This window comes from Drosophila persimilis, unplaced genomic scaffold (assembly GCF_003286085.1).
Source record: "Drosophila persimilis strain 14011-0111.01,24,50 unplaced genomic scaffold, DperRS2 tig00000191-arrow-pilon, whole genome shotgun sequence".
Classification (NCBI taxonomy): domain Eukaryota; kingdom Metazoa; phylum Arthropoda; class Insecta; order Diptera; family Drosophilidae; genus Drosophila; species Drosophila persimilis.
Window position 1 is genome coordinate 12,567,272 of NW_020825298.1, and position 18,215 is coordinate 12,585,486.

At 51.6% G+C, this 18,215-nt stretch overlaps 6 protein-coding genes across 7 annotated transcripts; 4 read left to right on the forward strand and 2 right to left on the reverse strand.

Annotated features, from left to right (window-relative positions):
• Window positions 1-7,167: 7,167 nt before the first annotated feature.
• On the forward strand, window positions 7,168-10,090 carry LOC6588921 (zinc finger protein 91). Its single transcript, XM_002014447.2, has 3 exons — window positions 7,168-7,426; window positions 7,595-7,968; window positions 8,025-10,090. The coding sequence occupies exons 1-3, from the start codon at window positions 7,423-7,425 to the stop codon at window positions 10,032-10,034; spliced, it is 2,388 nt and encodes a 795-aa protein (XP_002014483.1). The 5' UTR covers window positions 7,168-7,422; the 3' UTR covers window positions 10,035-10,090.
• LOC6588920 (transcription initiation factor TFIID subunit 11) lies at window positions 10,074-12,343 on the reverse strand. Of its 2 annotated transcripts, XM_026989198.1 has the most exons (3): window positions 12,280-12,343; window positions 10,520-10,758; window positions 10,074-10,460 (listed from the first exon to the last, which is right to left on the reverse strand). In XM_026989198.1, the coding sequence occupies exons 1-3, from the start codon at window positions 12,313-12,315 to the stop codon at window positions 10,139-10,141; spliced, it is 597 nt and encodes a 198-aa protein (XP_026844999.1). In that variant the 5' UTR covers window positions 12,316-12,343; the 3' UTR covers window positions 10,074-10,138. The 2 variants fall into 2 exon arrangements, with proteins under 2 accessions (XP_026844999.1, XP_002014482.1); XM_002014446.2 differs by lacking the exon at window positions 12,280-12,343 and having other exon boundaries at window positions 10,520-10,804.
• On the forward strand, window positions 11,159-12,881 carry LOC6588919 (methionine aminopeptidase 2). The gene is made up of 3 exons (XM_026989197.1): window positions 11,159-11,306; window positions 11,390-12,232; window positions 12,308-12,881. The coding sequence occupies exons 1-3, from the start codon at window positions 11,192-11,194 to the stop codon at window positions 12,733-12,735; spliced, it is 1,386 nt and encodes a 461-aa protein (XP_026844998.1). The 5' UTR covers window positions 11,159-11,191; the 3' UTR covers window positions 12,736-12,881.
• A 15-nt stretch (window positions 12,882-12,896) lies between these two features.
• LOC6588918 (sodium channel protein Nach) lies at window positions 12,897-18,207 on the reverse strand. Its single transcript, XM_002014444.2, has 8 exons — window positions 17,935-18,207; window positions 17,672-17,878; window positions 14,198-14,566; window positions 13,988-14,138; window positions 13,727-13,920; window positions 13,345-13,671; window positions 13,175-13,284; window positions 12,897-13,113 (listed from the first exon to the last, which is right to left on the reverse strand). The coding sequence occupies exons 1-8, from the start codon at window positions 18,048-18,050 to the stop codon at window positions 12,908-12,910; spliced, it is 1,680 nt and encodes a 559-aa protein (XP_002014480.2). The 5' UTR covers window positions 18,051-18,207; the 3' UTR covers window positions 12,897-12,907.
• Window positions 14,589-16,032, forward strand: LOC6588917 (zinc carboxypeptidase A 1). Its single transcript, XM_002014443.2, has 2 exons — window positions 14,589-15,364; window positions 15,429-16,032. Exons 1-2 carry the CDS (start codon window positions 14,672-14,674, stop codon window positions 16,014-16,016), a joined length of 1,281 nt encoding a protein of 426 aa, XP_002014479.1. The 5' UTR covers window positions 14,589-14,671; the 3' UTR covers window positions 16,017-16,032.
• LOC6589451 (zinc carboxypeptidase A 1) lies at window positions 16,346-17,685 on the forward strand. Its single transcript, XM_002014442.2, has one exon. It carries the CDS (start codon window positions 16,361-16,363, stop codon window positions 17,636-17,638), a length of 1,278 nt encoding a protein of 425 aa, XP_002014478.1. The 5' UTR covers window positions 16,346-16,360; the 3' UTR covers window positions 17,639-17,685.
• Window positions 18,208-18,215: the final 8 nt, after the last annotated feature.

Sequence of the window (18,215 nt, forward strand, 5' to 3'; positions counted from 1 at the left end):
ACGCGATCTCTGATTAGACCAGTCGCTGCTGGCGTAGGTGCGATCGGTGATACTCTCCTGCGCGTGGGAACGAGATGAATCTGGCTCCGGGTCATACTCCAAAGTTCAGTTTTTTTGCAGTATTTGCTTGCACCTGGGACTCCACTTCGTGGCACTTGTTATCTTCAGCCGTGACAGGGTATTGATGATTCGACGCCTGACGAGGAATACCATCAGGTTTTTAGGTTTGTTTTCTTGTTTTCTCTGGTGTTTTCTCTCTTTTTTTTCTCTGTCTGGCCGAGAGTTGGTGGACTTTGTACCTGTTTGTTTTGTGCTGCCAGCCAAACGGACAGACAGACAGACAGACAGACTCCCAGACGAGGCTAAGCCTCGTATCAGTATCAGTAGAGGGGCTCGGCATTGCGGGTTCTGCGACCAAGTATCATTTATTTGCAGGCATCATAAAACTGCCAAAATATATATCATTTGTAATTATAATTTGTGGAAGGTGGCACATCCCATCCTGGCCGCAGGAGATGGCGTCAAGTCGAACTCTGAACAAAAGAGTTCCCCACAACAATAGAGCAGATGAACAGATGGGCTTGGCATGCGGGCATCTGCTTAATAAACCATATAATATGAGTATTAATCAAGGGCTGAGCATTGACTTTTCATGTGCCACAGAGAGATGGGCACGTGACACGAGGCAAGCCACAGACAAACATTTCCCGCAGCACTTTTCCCCCTCACGTTTGCATCTCCCTTTGGGAGGCCATAAATCAAATCCATGGAAAAAAGGAAAAGGAAAGCAAAAAGAAAAAGAAAAACAGGGAAAAGTTTTGCACAGTGTGAACCTGGGGATCGGGGGAACGGGAGAATGGGAATGGCTTTTATGGCATTTGTTTGGGGCTTCTGTAATTCGCTTGACATCTCAATGCTGCTTAATGCCCAAACTTATAACTGGGCGAAAATTTTAATGAATGACGTAGTCATCATCATCATCAGCAGCAGCAGCAGCAGCAAAGGCAGCAGAAACAGCGGCAAGGTCGACTCTCGCCACCACCCACTACCCCCCACCCTGTCAAGGACATGTTTGGAACTGAGGCTGGAGGTTTCGGGGCAGGGACAGGGAATGCTGCTGCTGCTGGTGCTGGGGGACAAACAAACAATTTCAATGAACTTTGATAAATCGGTGCCAGGCGAAGGACGAGTCCGAATAAAACACAGTTGGGGCATTCATTCTGCTCGACTGCTCTGCTGCTCTGCTGCTCCGCTTCCTATTTCCGGTTCCCATTTGGTTTCTATATTTGGGACTGCCTGCCGCTGAATGTTCAGTGATTATGTAAATTGTTCTGGCCATTTGTTCGGCAGCTTCCCCCGTCCAAATGAATTTATTTTCAGGCCCATCGATTGCAGGGGCTATTATGGGCATAGTATTCCACTCAATCCTCTGGGGCTTATACTCGTGCTCCTAGAGAAGCCTGCCCCGGCCCCCTGCCTCCTGCCTCTCTCCCTCTCGCAAGCGAAACGAAGGAGGATTCTCTGGGGTGCCGCAAAGTATGCAAAAGTATCTTTGGGATCCAATCTTTCGGCTAATCATTTCGGGGAAGGGGGCACACATGTCGTATACGCAATTAGCAATCGCAGAATTGGCCCTGACTTTTGCTGCCTGCTGCCTGGTTTAATGCATTTCAGTTTCAGCCACAAGAAAGACGTAAATATTGCGCATACACCACGTTGTGAGCACGCAATCCTGCATAACATGTTTAGCACACGTTAAAAGAGAAACCCCAGCCCGAACCAGCAGCAGCAGCAGAGAGACACGGAGACGATACGGAGAAACCACATTTACTAGCCACTTAAAAGAGAGAACTCCCATGTGGCCGTCCATCCACCCATCGTTCAACCCCTCGAAAAACTATGCAAAAGGCTAAGGCAGCCAAACCAGCCCCTCCCTCCAGTGGCAGCAGCAGCGGCAGTGGCAGCAGCAGCAGCCCCCATAAAAAGCTGTATAGAATGTTGCAATCAGTTAATTTAAGTGCAGGCCAGGCCAACACACGAACAAAAAGAATGAGACGATGCCGAACGATGGAGAGGAAGGAAGGAAGGAGGAAGAACAGGCCAAAGGAACAGCCGTAGCAGCAGCGGCAACAACGAAAAGAAAAATGGAAATTTCAATGCGAAAATATACAAATAAATGTATGTATGTATATTTGCGTATATTAGCTTACGATTGTGTGTGTGTGCGTATCCATGTATGTGTGTGTGTCTAAACAAACACGCACACGGCGGGGGCCACGACGCACAGTGGGTCAAGTTCCACTTTGAGTGGAATCATCCCCAAAAGGACGGGGAGGAAGGACCGCTGAAAGTTGCCTCGGGCCGAAAAGCAAGGTAGATTTCATAGTGGGGTAAGGCAGTGCCCGCCCTCGTGTCCCTCTTTGGCTCTGTGTGAGTGCTCTCCAGCATCTGCTCGCGGGTACCCCGAAGGCTGTTGGGCTGCTCCCTGGCAAGCCGCACCCTCTTTTCAATATACCCTGCTGAGCCGCAACTAAACGCACACAAACAGATACATATACATTCTAATACTAATACATGCGGCACAAAGCACAAGTGGCTACTAATGCAAATAATTTACAAGTAGCAAATGTGGGCGGCAAACGCCAGCAGCAGCAGCAGCAGCAGCAGCATGACAGCAGCCAACGTCAGCAGAGAGTAACGGGGAGGAGTGGAGGGAGGGAAAGGACAAAACAAAAACGAAAGAAAAGCAGAAGCAAAAGAAAAAGAAAGAGAAACACACACAAAATAAACGACACACAAAATGTCGTCAACAAAAAGAAATATAAAATACACAAAAACAGCAGCAACAAAAGAAAAAAGAAGAGACGAGAAAGAAAAGAGGAGGAAGCGCAGGCAAGAAGAGGAGGAGGAAGAGCCGAGGGCGGAGGAGGAGGAAGAGGAGAACGACCAGCGGGCACAGGCGGATAAAACAGTGGAAGAAGGAAGGTCGGGTAAAAAGGACATTATGCGTCTTTTCACATTTGAGAAAAGGACAAATTTGTAAGGACAAGTGTAAGTGAAGGAAACCGTAACAAACACTCACACACCAACACAAATATACAGCAGGACACACACACACACACACACTCATAAACGAATGCCGCAAATGTTTCGAGACCCTACGCCCCAGCCCACGCCCCCTTCTGGAGGCTGTCGAGAGAAAATCAATGGCAGACCATGAATCAAGATCAGGTCGGAAAAGGCCAGCGTAGCCCTTATTTGGGGAGAACCCAGCTATAATAGTGGAATCGCTTATGGGATAAAATGCCCAGAATATCCCTGAACATCAATGTTATGTTGGGTTAAATGTTAAATGCTGACGATCTTTCTTTAGTCATCTCTTGGAGGGTCTTCAAGGATGACATTCCTTAGACAGAGAGGCCTGGCCTGCTCCTGCAGCCCCATCCGTGGTGTTGCCATGGTGTTACCTTTATCAATTTATCTGAGAGATAGTTTTGCTGCATAAGCATAAAATAAACAAAATAGAGAGAAAATAAAAGAAAGCAAAACTCTGCAGCCACCATCCAACAAGAACAAGAAATGCTGAAAGCGGAAAAGTGGAAAGTGCTTTAATTTTTGGCTGACTGACTTTTCACAAGTTTCGCGGTAAACGGGTGTCGGGTATCGGGTGTCGGGTGCCGGTGCCGGGCAGTAGGGGGGAGTCCAAGGGGATATTCTTGGAAATGGGGAAATGGAGAAAATGGGGGTCTGGCGACCAGGGATGGTGCCGCATCGTCGCTGGCGATGGCGATGGCGTTGGCGCGTGGAGGTAATTGAAGTGACGTTTATGAATGTCATCCGTCAAGCACTCAAGGACATTTACATACAAACCCGCACTCACACACAAAGCTAGAGAGAGAAAGAGAGAGAGAGAGGCACACACACACACACACACACACATACGATGGGTCGCGGAGGGACACGCGTGGTGGTGGGGTATTTGGTTGCTTGACAGATGCGAGAGCCACACAGATTTTTTGTTGTTGTTGTGTGTTTGTATACCCGTTAATCGCCGATGAAGAAATACAGGGGGTATTCGTGGCTGGCCAATCGATATGCTTTCGAAAGATCAACCATCGAACCCATCAGCCATTTCCCTGTAGAAATCCCTGTATCTCTGAGAATGAATTTTGCAAGCAGCAATAATTATGAAGATACAAGGCTCTAATTTTGCAGAATCCCTGACAACACCACTAGCTACCAAACTGCTAGAAGTTATAGAAGAAGAATTTATAGAAGTCCCAGTTGAATCTTTTTAGGTATTCCCTTGAATTTTTCCCTCGAACAAAGTGCAATCTCTAAGATACATATATTCATATCTAATTAGCGGGTATCCTGTATTGTCTATACGTTCTTCCTTGTAGTATTTCCTTTTTTCTCTACGTTTTTATAGACAAACTCACCCACACAGCCTAGAGACAGGGCAGGACACTCACCACACCAATGCAAACATGAGTTGTCGTCGTCGCCGGCGTCCTCCATGGAGGATGCGAGTGCCAGAAGAGAGAGAGGGAGAGAGAGAGAGGACAGGAACGGACGAGGGGCCAGTGTATGTTTCTCCTTGTGGTTGTGTGTGTGAAACAATTTAAAAATAAATACAAGAAACTAGCGCAGAACGTGACGGTGGTGGGGTGGGGAGGATGCCGGAGTGGGTGGGGTGGTAGAGCGAGGGCAGAATGATAGATTGAGAGGAAGCTCTGCGCTGAAGTCCTCGCTTACAGCTCTTCGACTGTGGCGGGGGACGGCATGAGATATGGGGCATGTGGGGATCCACGAGAATAGTTTGAATTGACAAAGGCTTCCCCCAAAATCCATATATCATTGTCTTGTTTGTGACGCTGATGAGCCGAGATTTGTTTATGCCCAGCATCTAGTATGTGTCCTGGACAGACGGCAGGAAGGAAGGAAGGATGGATGGAACGATAGAGGATGTCCTATCGATGTCATCTGCTGACAGCTCGATACTCTTTCATCTCTGAATAATCGATTCCATCCATATATCATTCGGATCATAATCAGAATCAGATGCAGATGCAGATCCCCTTTCATCTCCCATTTGGTATCTCATTGGAACTCTTGGCATCACCCACGCCGAGGCTGAGGCAGAGGCGGAGGCAGATGCAGAGGCAATTCATCCAATGCTTCTTCCTGAGCATGCATACGATTCGTATACTATATACTCTGGCAGGCCTTGCTGTAAGGCTAGGGCCTCCTACAATACGAGTATATGTATGTATGTATGTCCCTGTCGCTATATAGTGGCAGCCCACTTGGCTTGTCTACTAATTAAAATGCATGCAATAACCTGAAGCCTTTGTTGCCCAGGCAGTGCTGTTGCCATTCCTCAGACTAAGGCTGAGGCTGAAGCTGAGGCAGCGGCTCCTGTTGTTGTCCGCCCCATGCGTAGAAGGACGAAGCAGCAACAGTAACAGCAACAGCAGCGTTGACAATTTGCACAAAGTGCTCAGACATGTCAGAGGGCTGGGCAGGACAGGGGCGGCAGGATAACATTTATTAAGGCTAACAACTCGTAAGGTAAAATGGGACCAAGATGCGAATCACGTGTTCGTTTCTTGTTTCAACCCATTTCTTGCAGTGCAATCTCTCATCTATTGATAGGCCTGTGCCAGTGCCTGTGCCTCTCCACGCCGAAAGCAGAATACATTTTTAATTGTCCATCAAAGGCGGCTATTTATAAAACAAAAGATTCCAAAATGTCCTTGCTCGCTAATCTCAAGGGAGAACTACACACACACACGAGCTACAGACAGGGGTGCAAAGGGAGGGATCTGCATATAGACACACTGGAGACACCCCACCACATTGTACAGTGTTTACCCCACGGTGCGATATGCATATTTAATGACATTTGCCGACGATTTGCGCTCGAAAGCAATTTGAAAGCCCCAAAACGCAGGCAGCAACAGTTGCAAATGCAACAGAATCGCCTGTTGTTGCCCCTCACGTGTGCAGCAAACGAAAAATTAATGCAAATTTGCATAATAAACCAACACAATAAACGGACTGGACTGTAACTCCACCACTATGGCGTAGGGAGGAAATCCCTTGCATGACTAACGCAATGGCTCTGTTCTGTTTCTGTATTCCAAATGTTGGGGTTTCACCAGTTATTATTATTATAATTGAAATTTAATAGCAGGTCTAGGCACGTGTGGGACGATTCAGATTTCAGGCGAGCCTCAATTGATTTGTGTACGAGTATCTTCTTCAAAGGCACTCCATCAAAATTGACCTTCCCATACCGTCCATACATCTATCCGTGTACTTGTTTATATATGCAAATAAGCCGCCCATTCTTTTCTACCCAACACAATTCGATTTCATTCACACAAATGTTCAGATTGACGTCACTTTCGGCGGTAGCGGTAGCGGCAGGGCTATAGCTCGTCATAGTCATAGCCGGCACTAAATTGTAATCAGGCTTCGAGCCCAATAAACTGCATGAGTGTAAATTTCCTGAATGTAATCACCCACCGAAAATCAAAGAGTGCCCTTGGCGTGCTTGAATGGGGGAACTCTGAGTTCTGATTTGTGGATTGGGAATCGGAATCCGTGTCGTGTCGTGTACACGGACTGTAAAGGGCAACCGTTCACTGAGTCACACTCAATCAGAACGAAAACTGGAGGATATAATCGCATCAATGGTACGCATATCTAATTATAGCGATAAACGTAGGCGTATGTTCTGCAGAGTTGTTTACATGTTGGCTATTCTATATATAGTATACTCGTAGCTGCTATTAAGCCACCTCTTTTTGCACAGAGTGCCGTACTTAAGTCCAGTAAAAATATGTACTCGGAAATACAAAATCCCATATCAAATATCCGCATAACCGTAAGCTTCCGAATTTTCGTTTTCCCATTTCAGTTTTAATAGCTACAAGATACAAATTTCACTTTCAAATTCAACTTTCAAATTTTCGCGGTAAACTGCTGCTAATGCAGCCCTGCCGCCACTCCCTCTCTCTCTTTCTGAGAGTGCTGCTCACGAACTAGTTCCCTACTGATTGACATGAACGCTCCGACCAGGGCTACATTGCCACCCCAGGCTGCACAAAGAAAAATAATTTACTCGCCAGCATTGAAATATACAAATTTTCATTTTTTAAAGTGTACTTGCAAGGTGTTAATTTTTTTCCCAGTGCTGACCCGCGAAACAGCAACAAACAATAAGAGCCCCCGATTCAGTGTGCGGTAAAATGCAGCAGGATAGCATCCTTTGGAGATATTTGAGTGTAGCCCAAGCCAGTGACGACGAGAGGGTCTGACCCCCGCAGCAGCAGCAGCAGAAGCGGTGGCGGCGGTGTCTGTGAGAGGGTGTACCCGAAAGGAGACTCCAATCGAGAAGTGAAGAGCCAAGAAATGGGTAGGTGGTTTCCGGTCGAAAAGTCAACGTCCAATCCTCCAATCCGCTGTTCCTTCTTCCCATCCATCGCCCACGCTACCCTCCCCCTCAATCTACCAGGGATGAAATTCAGTTTTTGGCTTTTCAGTGGTTGATATTCAAAAACTAATCAAGCAATCCATTCTACAGCTGCAGAACCGATAGCCAGCGGCAGCGGAGGAGTAGCCCAGAAAATGCTGGTGGAGATCACCACAGACGGAGTGCCCAAGCTCCACTGTCCCGTATGCAACAAGGCACTGATCTCTCTGGCCGGCTATGTGAAGCATGTGAAGAAGCACCAGCCGCCGGGTGGCTTCCAGTGCCGCCAGTGCGACGTCCGCTACTGCCACGAGGAGGAACTGTCGCAGCACGTGAAGACCGAGCATGCCTCCACAGCGGAAGACGAACGGAACAGATTTGTGTGCGACAAGTGCGGGACAGACTACAAGTATCTGGAGGCGTACAAGCGCCACTGCAAGACAAAGTGCCAGCAAGCCATCGATCCTGATGAGACGACTCCCAAGGTGAGTAGAATCCATTCGAATTTAAGGATGAAACAATAAAAGCGCTTCCTTTCCAGGAGAGTCTTCCCACTAAAGAATCCACGGCTGCAGCCGGGGTGCGCCCAGTGGAGTGCAAGTGCTGTTCCACCCGTTTCTCCTGCTCCTCCAACCTCGCCAAGCATCGACGCAGTCGCCCAGAGACCTGCGGAAAACTTGAACACAGTCCTGGCCCTTCGGATCAGAAGAAGGATAAGGAACGCATCAGACAACGAACAAAGTTAAAGGCAGGCTCGTCCGACGAGGAGGAGGATGCGACTGCATCGGACAGCGACGATGACATTCCCCTGGCCAGCAGAATCAAGACAAAGGCGGTGCCGGCACCGCCGCAGCTGAAGGAGGAGAACATGAGCGACCAGCAGTCCTCGGACTCTGGCGACGAGTGCCCCGACTTTGAGCCAAACAACAGCGACGATGAGGCGGACGCCTCACAGTTCCAGCTGCCTGCCCCGGCCATGGTCAAGGTGGAGGCCTTCGACGAGGATTTCGAGTACCAGGACGCCAGTCTGTTTGTGAAGACGGAGAGCGCAGACATTTTCAGCAGCGAGAAGGACAAGCTGCTGGATGTCCTGCTCAGCACGGACGAGGGCGATGGCCTGAAGCCCTTCGAGAGCCTCAAGGTGGAGCATGGCGGCGGAATATTGGACGAGATAGCGGCTGTGCCGCTGGGAGAGCAGACCGAGACGGCGGAGACAGAGGAAGATGTCCTGTCGCTGAGGCACAACTACGAGGAGAAGAAAAAACGGGCCAAGGACTCGACGGGCAAGCGGAAATACCGCAAACGAGGCACCGTCAGATCCCCCACACCCGAGGAGGCGCCGAGCACACCGAAGCGTGTGTCCAAGATCACCAAAAAAGAACTGAAGGAGCGGCTGAAGATGATCAACAAGATGGAGAAGACCTGGAAGTGTCCGCACTGTGTCAAGATCTACCACATACGCAAGCCCTACGAGAAGCATCTGCGGGACGACCACAAGCTCACCGAGCAGGATATCAAGGACATCTTCAAGGACGTTGACGTCCATGCGAAGCTGGACGAGGAGGTGTTCAAGTGCCCCATCTGCAGCAAGATCTATCTTGTGGAAAAGCGCCTCGAGACGCACCTAAAGGTCCATGGGGAGGATGGTAGTCTGATCTTCAAGTGTCCCTGCTACTGCAATCTGTTCTTCGCCAGCAAGGAGCTGGCGACGGAGCACGCCCACCAGCAGCACAAGGAGCTGCTGTACTGCGAGAAGTGCGACAAGTACATGACCGGCCACGACAGCCTCAAGAACCACGAGAAGAACTTCCACTCGAAGAAGGAGCCGCGCAACCTGCCCCGCAACCTCATCTGCGACAAATGCGGCAAGAAGTTCACGGGCCGCACCTCCCTCTCGGACCACGTGCGCTCCGACTGTGGACGGCTGCCACTCTACCAGTGCAGCGTCTGCGGCAAGCGGCTCTCCACGGCGGGCATCCTCAAGACGCACCTGCTGCTCCACCAGTCGGAGACGCCCTACCAGTGCGACAAGTGCGGGAAGACGTTTAAGGTTAAGGCCCAGTACAAGTCGCATCTGAAGACGAGGCACACGGAGTACAAGCCGTACAAATGCCACCTCTGCCCCAAGGAGTACCCCTACAGGGAGAGCCTGCTCACCCACATGACGGTGCATACGGGCATCAAGCGCTTCCTGTGCAACAACTGCGGCAAGCGCTTCACGTGCATCTCCAACCTGCAGGCCCACCGCAAGGTGCACGCCGACACCTGCGGCCAGCTGCCGCTGAACGCCAAGGCCACCCAGTACATGGGCGTGCAGCGGGGCAAGCTGCTGATGGGCGCCAAGCCCGAGGCTGGCATGGAGTACGAGGAGACAAAGACTTTGATTGCCCAGGACGTGATCGACAAGGACATGCCCATGGCCCAGGAGCTGAACTTCCCCTCCGATGGCACGGCGCCGCTGGCCACGGTGCCCCTTAACTACGCCTCCACGCACCTGGTCCCCCACATCGTGCTCCAGACCATGCAGGCCGAGGCCCGGCGGATGGATTAGCATAGGACTTTGTAGATTAGACACAACACTCAATAAAGATGCTTTTGTAACCGATATTATTCTACCTTATGCACTATATTCCACACTCGACACGGTTTTGGGGATCAATTTAATCTGAAATAGGGCTGCTGGTAGCGTCCTATGGGCATGCGGTTCTTGGTGCGCAGCCGACGCACTGCCTCGCGGATGAACTTGGGCTGCAGGGCGCCCGACTCGCCCTGGGCCTCCATCACGTCGAGCGCCTCCTCCACCACTTCGCCCACAAAGACCTTGGCGATGCCGGACATGGCTATGACGACGTTCTGGGAGACGGAACAGCCGGTTATCGTCTGCATCAGCCGTTTGACGGCTGCTTTGGGGAAGGCTGAGCGACGGTACATCTCATAGCGATCCAGTTGCTCCTCCGTGAAGTTGGAAACAAGAACTCTGGGCAAGAAAGGAGCCATTTTGGGGGTACATCATCTTGATATCAACATGCTACTCACTGCATTCGCTCGCGTTCCTCCTCCTCCAGCTCCTTCTTGGTCTTTAGCTTCTTAAGGGCCGGCTCTCCGGAGTCGCCATCGCCGTCTGGGTTTTTCGTATCCATGTCGCCGTCTTTGGCATCGCGGTCCCCTTCATTGGCGGTGTCTGAGGCAGTGTCGCTGTCTTTGCGCTCACCGGAGGCTGTGTTGAAGAACTTGAGATCTACATCGTCGCTGTCGCTGAGAGAATTGCTCTTTTGCTGTGTGGGAAACAGGATTTCGTCCATTTGAAGGAATTATAAAAAAAAAAATACCTAGCGTTTATAAACAAAAACTGACGAGGGATGGACAGTCAGCACATACAGCAATCCGCTCGACTTACAACACTGAATTAGGGTCGCACCAAAATAGTTCACATCAATAGTATTAGACAGGCAGAAAGCATATTTAATCAGTTTTCTCGTGTCGCAACGTCAATTAAATTATATATAATTCGTAAACCGAGAAACATAGGAACCGCATTATTAGGTACCACAAAAACCGTGCCCGTTTTTTAAAAATACTTCGTGACTGTGAACAAGATTGTTAGCCAGCACTGGCGGTAGTACCTCGTGTTTTTGTTCTTTCTTCATCGCCATCGGCAGCAATCGCACTGATTAGATTTTCGTTAAATTCATCAATTTGCGTTAAACAATGTCCGCAACCGAAGCACTAAACGTGGAGGCGGCGATCACCGAAAACGGTGCTGCCGGCGAGGATGCGAAGAAACAGAAAAAGCCAAAGCCGAACAACAAGAAACTGCGACAAGGTGAGTGACCTCAGCGCAAAAATGCAATAATTGCAATTGCCCCGCACCCGTACACGCCACAACTTTCACAACCCCTTCCACAGAGGCCGCAGCAAAGAAGGCAGTTGAGGGTGGCAGCGATGAAGTTGCCCCAGATGCAGATGCAGAGACCACAAACGGCGAGAAAAAAACCGCTGCCGCCGCCTCGGCCCAGCCGGCGGCAAAGAAGAAGAACAATAAGGGGAAGAAAGCCGGTAACGGCCAGACAGAGCCCCCGACCATACCGATTGCAAAGCTTTTCCCCTCTGGCGTGTTTCCCGAGGGCGAGATCGTGGAGCATCCCACGCCCAAGGACTTGCCGGATGATCGCACTGCCAAGGATCGGCTCACCTCGGAGGAGAAGCGTGCCCTGGACCGCATGAACACCGAAATCTACCAGGAGCTGCGCCAGGCAGCCGAGGCCCATCGCCAGACGCGTCAATACATGCAGCGCTTCATCAAGCCCGGCATGACCATGATCCAGATCTGCGAGGAGCTGGAGAACACGGCCCGTCGTCTTATCGGCGAGAACGGCCTCGACGCTGGTCTGGCCTTCCCCACTGGCTGTTCCCTCAACCATTGTGCGGCCCACTACACCCCCAATGCAGGCGACCCAACGGTCCTGCAGTACGACGACGTGTGCAAGATTGATTTTGGCACCCACATCAAGGGCCGCATCATCGATTGTGCCTTCACCCTGACCTTCAACAACAAGTACGACAAGCTGCTGCAGGCCGTCAAGGAGGCCACCAACACCGGCATCAAGGAGGCCGGCATTGACGTGCGTCTATGTGATATCGGGGCTGCCATTCAAGAGGTAATGGAATCATACGAAGTCGAGCTGGATGGCAAGACGTACCCCATCAAGGCCATACGTAATCTGAACGGACACTCCATTAGCCCGTACCGTAAGCTTAAATCTATATAAATATGTATGAGAAGTAGTTTCACTCACCCCAATCTTATTTTTATCATTTCCATAGGCATTCATGCTGGCAAAACTGTTCCCATTGTGAAGGGCGGCGAGTCCACGCGCATGGAGGAAGATGAGTTCTATGCCATCGAAACGTTCGGCTCCACGGGCCGCGGCCTGGTGCACGACGACATGGACTGCTCGCATTACATGAAGAACTTTGATCTTCCGTACGTGCCTTTGCGTCTTCAGTCTTCCAAGCAGCTTCTGGGCACAATCAACAAGAACTTTGGCACTCTGGCCTTCTGCAAGCGCTGGCTGGATCGCGCTGGCGCCACCAAGTACCAGATGGCTCTCAAGGATCTATGCGACAAGGGTATTGTGGAAGCCTATCCGCCATTGTGCGACATCAAGGGCTGCTACACGGCCCAGTACGAGCATACTATCATGCTGCGTCCCACTTGCAAGGAGATCGTATCCCGCGGCGACGACTATTAGAGCGTGCGTGCGAGTGAGTGAGCGTCAAGCGGTGGAGTTTGCATTATATACATTTTTGATATAAGTCCATTCTATTGTTGATCATTTGTGAGCGTATTTCAAAGCGATTTCAAAATAAAGAGTATTTATGCTCAGCATACATCCGAGGAGAGTGCGTTCGTTCTTCCACGTGCTAATTGGGCACCCTTAATCCTAATCCCTTGGGCATCAACTCATCCCAGTAGAGGCTGTTGTTTCCTCTGACTGCTCGTGGTGGTTGCCTCTTGGTAAATGCTCTGCAGATGTAGACGAACCACTTGCCCGTGAGGTAATAGAATATCTCGATGTAGCTGACTATGCTGAAGCCGTACATAAGCGAGAGGATGCCCCCAAAGCGATCTGCAAGGGAAAACTATAAAGAAATGGATTCCCTGAATGTCTGTAGAGATGGAATACTCACTCAGGAGCACCACCCAAGTGCTGACCAGCTCCGATTTGGTGGCCTGTGCAAAGCGCAACTTGAAGAAGAACTTGATGACAGCCAAGGGCCGCTCGTTGGTCAGCCCTTTTCTGAAATTGAACAACAAATTTAGCAACAGATAAAGTGACAGCCGGAAAGGAAGGACTCACAGTAGACCCGTACGGTAGCCCGTGCCATTGTAGTTGAGGCGCATGGGCGCCACATTGCTTGTGATGCGGAAACTCACTCCATTGCAGGTGGGCAGGCAGTGGGTGCATTGTCCTTGGGCCGCCTGGCTCTCGCCCTCCTGCAGATACGCGAACTCGTCGTAACCATACCAGATGCTCTTCCACTTGGTCAGGCAGGGCAGGTCGGGTAAGCTGCAGTATTTTAGGTCTGTGGAGCTGCCAATCATAGGCGGGGAGACGCAGCCGCAGTGATCCATCATGCTCTTGCTGCGACACAGCAGCAGGCACTCGTCAATCGAGTAATACGATCTGTAATATGATTATTAGTGGATGGTATAAAGGGTAGATGGTGTGTGGAGCCTACTGGTTGATGAGCTTCCTCCCCTCCTCGGGAAAGTAGCAGCGACGAGCTTCCGGCGAGACGGTGCGCACTCCTTCGCTGGAGCTGAAGAACGTGGGCTGAATGGGAATCTCGACAATGGTGTTGTGATCAACGAGTATTTCTCCCAAAGTTGTGGACTGAACGGTGGCATAATCCTCCTGCGGAAAGATTGTCAGCTTTAAGGAAAGAAATACTAAGATTATGCGATGATCGGAGGGTAAGGGGAATCACGCTCTCCCTCACCTGAAACGCATTGTTGGTCATGAAAGTGTTGGTCTGATCATCCTCTGGTGTGTCCTGCAGCACAAACTGCACGCTGTTCAAAATGGAATTGGACTCAAACACCACCTTTCGCTGGGCCCTCATCTCGGCATTATCCTCCGCTCGTATGTGCCTGTAATTAGTAATTTGATTAGTCTTTCATCTCCCCTATGGGTGGTAGGATTCACTCACGCAATTTGGGAATAGCTGGGTCGGCGATAGTTAAATATGCAGCACACATTCGATGAAGTCGGTCGCTTGACAAACATTTGGCTGGTGTTCACAGGGGAGCCGTAGACAATGCCTCGGATTATCAATTCGCCACAGTCTGGCGACAGTTGACGCAATATATCACGTACCGAGTAGCCAGTGTCGTTGTGGTAGCTGGAGAGCAGCCAGTGGAGCCGCTGCAGCTGTGCCTCGTCCAGCTGCGGGGTGTCCAGGGGATTCAGATAGAACTGCGCCAGCACCAGCAGGCGTTCGGCCATATCGTCCACATCTAGGGCCACCCTCTGCAGCGTAGACTCGTCGTTGGAGTTGGACTTTTCCTGGTGATGATAACTAAACGAAGTGGGAGTGGAGAAAAGGGAAATTAGTATGCAAGACGCGACACGATGGTGGAGTATAAAAGGCCTAGACTAGGGCCATTCCTTGATTAGTGCCAGAATGAAGGTTCTACTGGTGTCGCTGTCGCTATCTCTGCTGGCCCTGTGCGAGTGCGAACGCCTTACGTTTGAGGATCATCGTGTCTATCGGTTGGAGCCAAACAATGCAGAGCAGTTGGAGGGTCTACGGCCATTGGAGGCCACGAACGAGAAAGTCATATTCCTGAATGATCTCCATCTGGGCGCCATTAACGCACTGATAGCTCCCAGCTACAATGAAGAGTTTTTGCAGCTGCTCCAGAGCTTGGATATCTCCCCTGAGCTCCTCGATGCGAATGCCCAGGCCAGTCTGTCGCTGGATATCGAACCCGTGGCGGATGCGAATCGTCGCAGCGATGACTACTCCTGGACGGAGTACCACGAGCTGAATGACACCCATCGCTGGATGAAGAACCTGGTGGAAAAGAACCCAGGCATCGTCAGCGTCTTTGTCGCTGGCCGCAGCTACGAGGGCAGGGATCTCCTGGGTCTGAGGATCTTCCACAGTGCTGGGGCGGAGAGGGGCGAACAGCAGGCAATCTTTTTGGAGGCGGGCATGCATGCCAGGGAGTGGATCAGTCCAGCAACCGCCACGTACTTTGCCAATCAATTGCTCACATCCCAGCAACCAGAAATCCAGAGCCTTGCCCGCTCCTACGTGTGGTACATTCTGCCCCATGCCAATCCGGATGGATATGTATACACTCATTCCACGGTAGGCTCTAATATCACAATTCGGTGCATAATCCTATTAATTTCCCTTATTTTCCATTATTTAGAATCGTTTGTGGCGCAAGACACGCAGTCCGCAGGAGAAGAACTGCATGGGAACCGATCCCAATCGGAACTGGGGCTTCCACTGGAACGAGGTGGGAGCCAGCGACGAGCCCTGCTCGGAGTCGTATGCCGGACCCAAGGCATTCTCGGAGCCGGAAACGGAGGGCCTCTCGCAGTATCTGAAGTCCCTGCCAGAGCCCGTGTTCATGTACCTCTCGCTGCACTCCTTCTCCCAGCTGCTGCTCTATCCGTACGGACACACCTCCTCGCTGCCTGAGAATCATCGACAGCTGGAGCGCATCTTCTCCGCCGCTTTGGGGGGCATGAAGCGGCGCTTTGGCACCCGCTACACGGGAGGGAATGTATACGACGCCATCTATCCGGCGGCGGGCTCCAGCATGGACTGGGCCTATGGAGAGCTGAAGACCAAGTATTCCTTCACCTACGAGCTGCGACCCTCGGGCTATAGTTTCTGGACGGGCTTCAGGCTGCCGGCGTCACAGATAATCCCCACGGGACAGGAGACAACGGATTCGGTGGTGGAAATGGTTAAGGCCGCTGCCTCTATCGAGGGTTACAAGTTGAAATAAATCCCTGGACTAACTAGTTCATTATTTGTGACGAGGAGGCTAAGAGGGAGCTCGAGTGACTGGTCTGAGACACTTGTGTCTCGTGAAATGGCAATTTCTTTGAGAATTCTCGGGGACGTCATGCAATGATTTACCATGCGATGGGGCTGAGACCGTGATAAGAGCCACCCACAGATTACCCCGAGATATTTACTGCCTCACAGAAATGGACAAAGCAAAGCCACTCGCGCAGCGCGCACTATCGGGCAATAAATTAGATTCGGCTCTTATCGGCGCCGCCTTTTGGTCTGGCCTATAAAAGCAACCATCTCGCCCGTTTGGAGCTCATACAAACAACGACAACTATGTCGCTGACCAAGTCCCTTTTGTTGGCCCTCCTGGCCGTCGTGGCCCTGGCGGGAGTCAGCGCCGAGCGCGCCCGCTATGACAACTACCGCCTGTACAAGACGAACGCGGAGAATGCCGAGCAGCTGGCCGTGCTGAAGCAGCTCGAGAGCTCCAGCGACTCCATCCTGTTCCTGGACGGAGTGCACATTGTGGGAGCCGATGTCAAGATGGTTGTGGCCCCGCACAAGGTGCCCGATCTACTGGAGATCCTCGGCAAGGCCGAGATCAAGTATTTGCTGCAGTCCAGCGACGTGCAGAAGACCATGGACGAGATCGACGAGAAGGTGGCAATGAAGGGACGCGCTGGCGAAGCCTACAACTGGGAGCAGTACTACGAGCTGGACGACACCTACGCCTGGCTGCAGACCCTGGCCATTGAAAACCCCGGAGTCGTTACCCTTATCGAGGGCGGCAAGACCTATCAGGGACGCTCTATTCTGGGCGTGAAGATCACCAAGAGCGGCAAGGAGAAGCCCGGCATTTTCCTGGAGGCCGGCATCCACGCTCGCGAGTGGATCGCCCCCGCGGCGGCCACCTACATCATTAACCAGCTGCTGACCTCCGAAGTGGAGGCTGTTAAGCAGCTGGCCGAGAACTACACCTGGTACGTCCTGCCCCACGCCAACCCCGACGGCTACGTCTACACCCACACCACCGACCGGATGTGGCGCAAGACACGCACACCCTACCAGGGCTGCTTCGGCGCCGATCCTAACCGCAACTGGGCCTTCCACTGGAACGAGGTGGGCGCCAGCTCCAACCCCTGCTCCGATACCTATGCCGGCCCCTCAGCCTTCTCCGAAATCGAGACTCTTTCCCTGTCCAACTACCTTGCCTCGCTGAAGGGCAAGATCCAGCTGTACATCTCCCTGCACGCCTACTCCCAGTACCTGCTCTATCCCTACGGACACACCGGAGATCTCCCCGACAACGTGGCCGATTTTAGGAAGGTCTACGACGTGTCCATTGCCGCCGTTAACAAGCGCTACGGCACTACGTACACCGGAGGCAACATCTACGATGCCATCTATCCAGCGGCCGGTGCTAGCGTGGACTGGGCCTACGGTACCCAGGATGTGCGCATGGCCTTCTGCTACGAGCTGCGTCCCTCCTCGAACAGCATCATCACCGGCTTCAAGCTGCCAGCCGCACAGATCGTGCCAGCCAGCGAGGAGCTCCTCGACTCGATCGTGGCCATGGCCGCTGAGGTCAACAACCTGGGCTACTTCAACTAAATCTAAGGCTGAGAGAATCAATAAAGGACTCACAGTTTGACGGCATAGCTGCGCAGCAGACGCTGGCTGATCTTATTGGCGGTGCAGACGCCGACCGCCGGGAAGGGGCTGTTGGCCACGTGCACCAGATCGGGGGCCATATGGATCTCTGTTGGCTGGTCTAGGTACTCCAGGGTGAGATTGACGATAACAACGTGGGTCCACACCACTATTGCGGCCATCAGCGTCAGCCAGAGTGCTCTGTAAATAGGGGTGGATAGTTTTTTTATACGATTTAGATGCACTTTCTCACCCACTTGGCGTATCGGATGGGTGTGGGGTACAGGAACGGGTGCAGGCCATTGATGGAGCTCTGGCGCAGAAACTCCTTGAACAGGCGGAGATAGTTGGAGGGGGCCTCCACTTGAGTCATGTTCGTGATGCGTTGTGCCTGAAGTGTGCTCGAATCTTTATAGTCAGTCAATTTATAGCGATGCGAGGGCTCTGAGTGCTGCTAATCAATCAGAGCTCTAATTAAAGCGTGTCAAGAGGTGGGATGGATAGTGTGCAGCGGTGAGGGAGGGTGGAAAGGTGGAAG

Excerpts from the sequence above, each read along its gene's own strand:
- LOC6588920 (XM_026989198.1), bottom strand. The coding sequence starts at position 12,315 with ATGAATGCCTATGGAAATGATAAAAATAAGATTGGG. Across the intron at positions 10,759-12,279 it reads ATGATAAAAATAAGATTGGG|CAAAAGAGCAATTCTCTCAG; the intron begins GTGAGTGAAACT and ends TTTCCCACACAG. Across the intron at positions 10,461-10,519 it reads GAGGAACGCGAGCGAATGCA|AGTTCTTGTTTCCAACTTCA; the intron begins GTGAGTAGCATG and ends TTTCTTGCCCAG.
- LOC6588917 (XM_002014443.2), top strand. The coding sequence starts at position 14,672 with ATGAAGGTTCTACTGGTGTCGCTGTCGCTATCTCTGCTGGCCCTGTGC. Across the intron at positions 15,365-15,428 it reads ATGTATACACTCATTCCACG|AATCGTTTGTGGCGCAAGAC; the intron begins GTAGGCTCTAAT and ends TCCATTATTTAG.
- LOC6589451 (XM_002014442.2), top strand. The coding sequence starts at position 16,361 with ATGTCGCTGACCAAGTCCCTTTTGTTGGCCCTCCTGGCCGTCGTGGCC.
- LOC6588919 (XM_026989197.1), top strand. The coding sequence starts at position 11,192 with ATGTCCGCAACCGAAGCACTAAACGTGGAGGCGGCGATCACCGAAAAC. Across the intron at positions 11,307-11,389 it reads CAACAAGAAACTGCGACAAG|AGGCCGCAGCAAAGAAGGCA; the intron begins GTGAGTGACCTC and ends CCCCTTCCACAG. Across the intron at positions 12,233-12,307 it reads ACACTCCATTAGCCCGTACC|GCATTCATGCTGGCAAAACT; the intron begins GTAAGCTTAAAT and ends TCATTTCCATAG.
- LOC6588918 (XM_002014444.2), bottom strand. The coding sequence starts at position 18,050 with ATGACTCAAGTGGAGGCCCCCTCCAACTATCTCCGCCTGTTCAAGGAG. Across the intron at positions 17,879-17,934 it reads ACACCCATCCGATACGCCAA|AGCACTCTGGCTGACGCTGA; the intron begins GTGGGTGAGAAA and ends CCCTATTTACAG. Across the intron at positions 14,567-17,671 it reads CGCAGCTATGCCGTCAAACT|TTATCATCACCAGGAAAAGT; the intron begins GTGAGTCCTTTA and ends CACTTCGTTTAG.
- LOC6588921 (XM_002014447.2), top strand. Across the intron at positions 7,969-8,024 it reads CTGATGAGACGACTCCCAAG|GAGAGTCTTCCCACTAAAGA; the intron begins GTGAGTAGAATC and ends CTTCCTTTCCAG.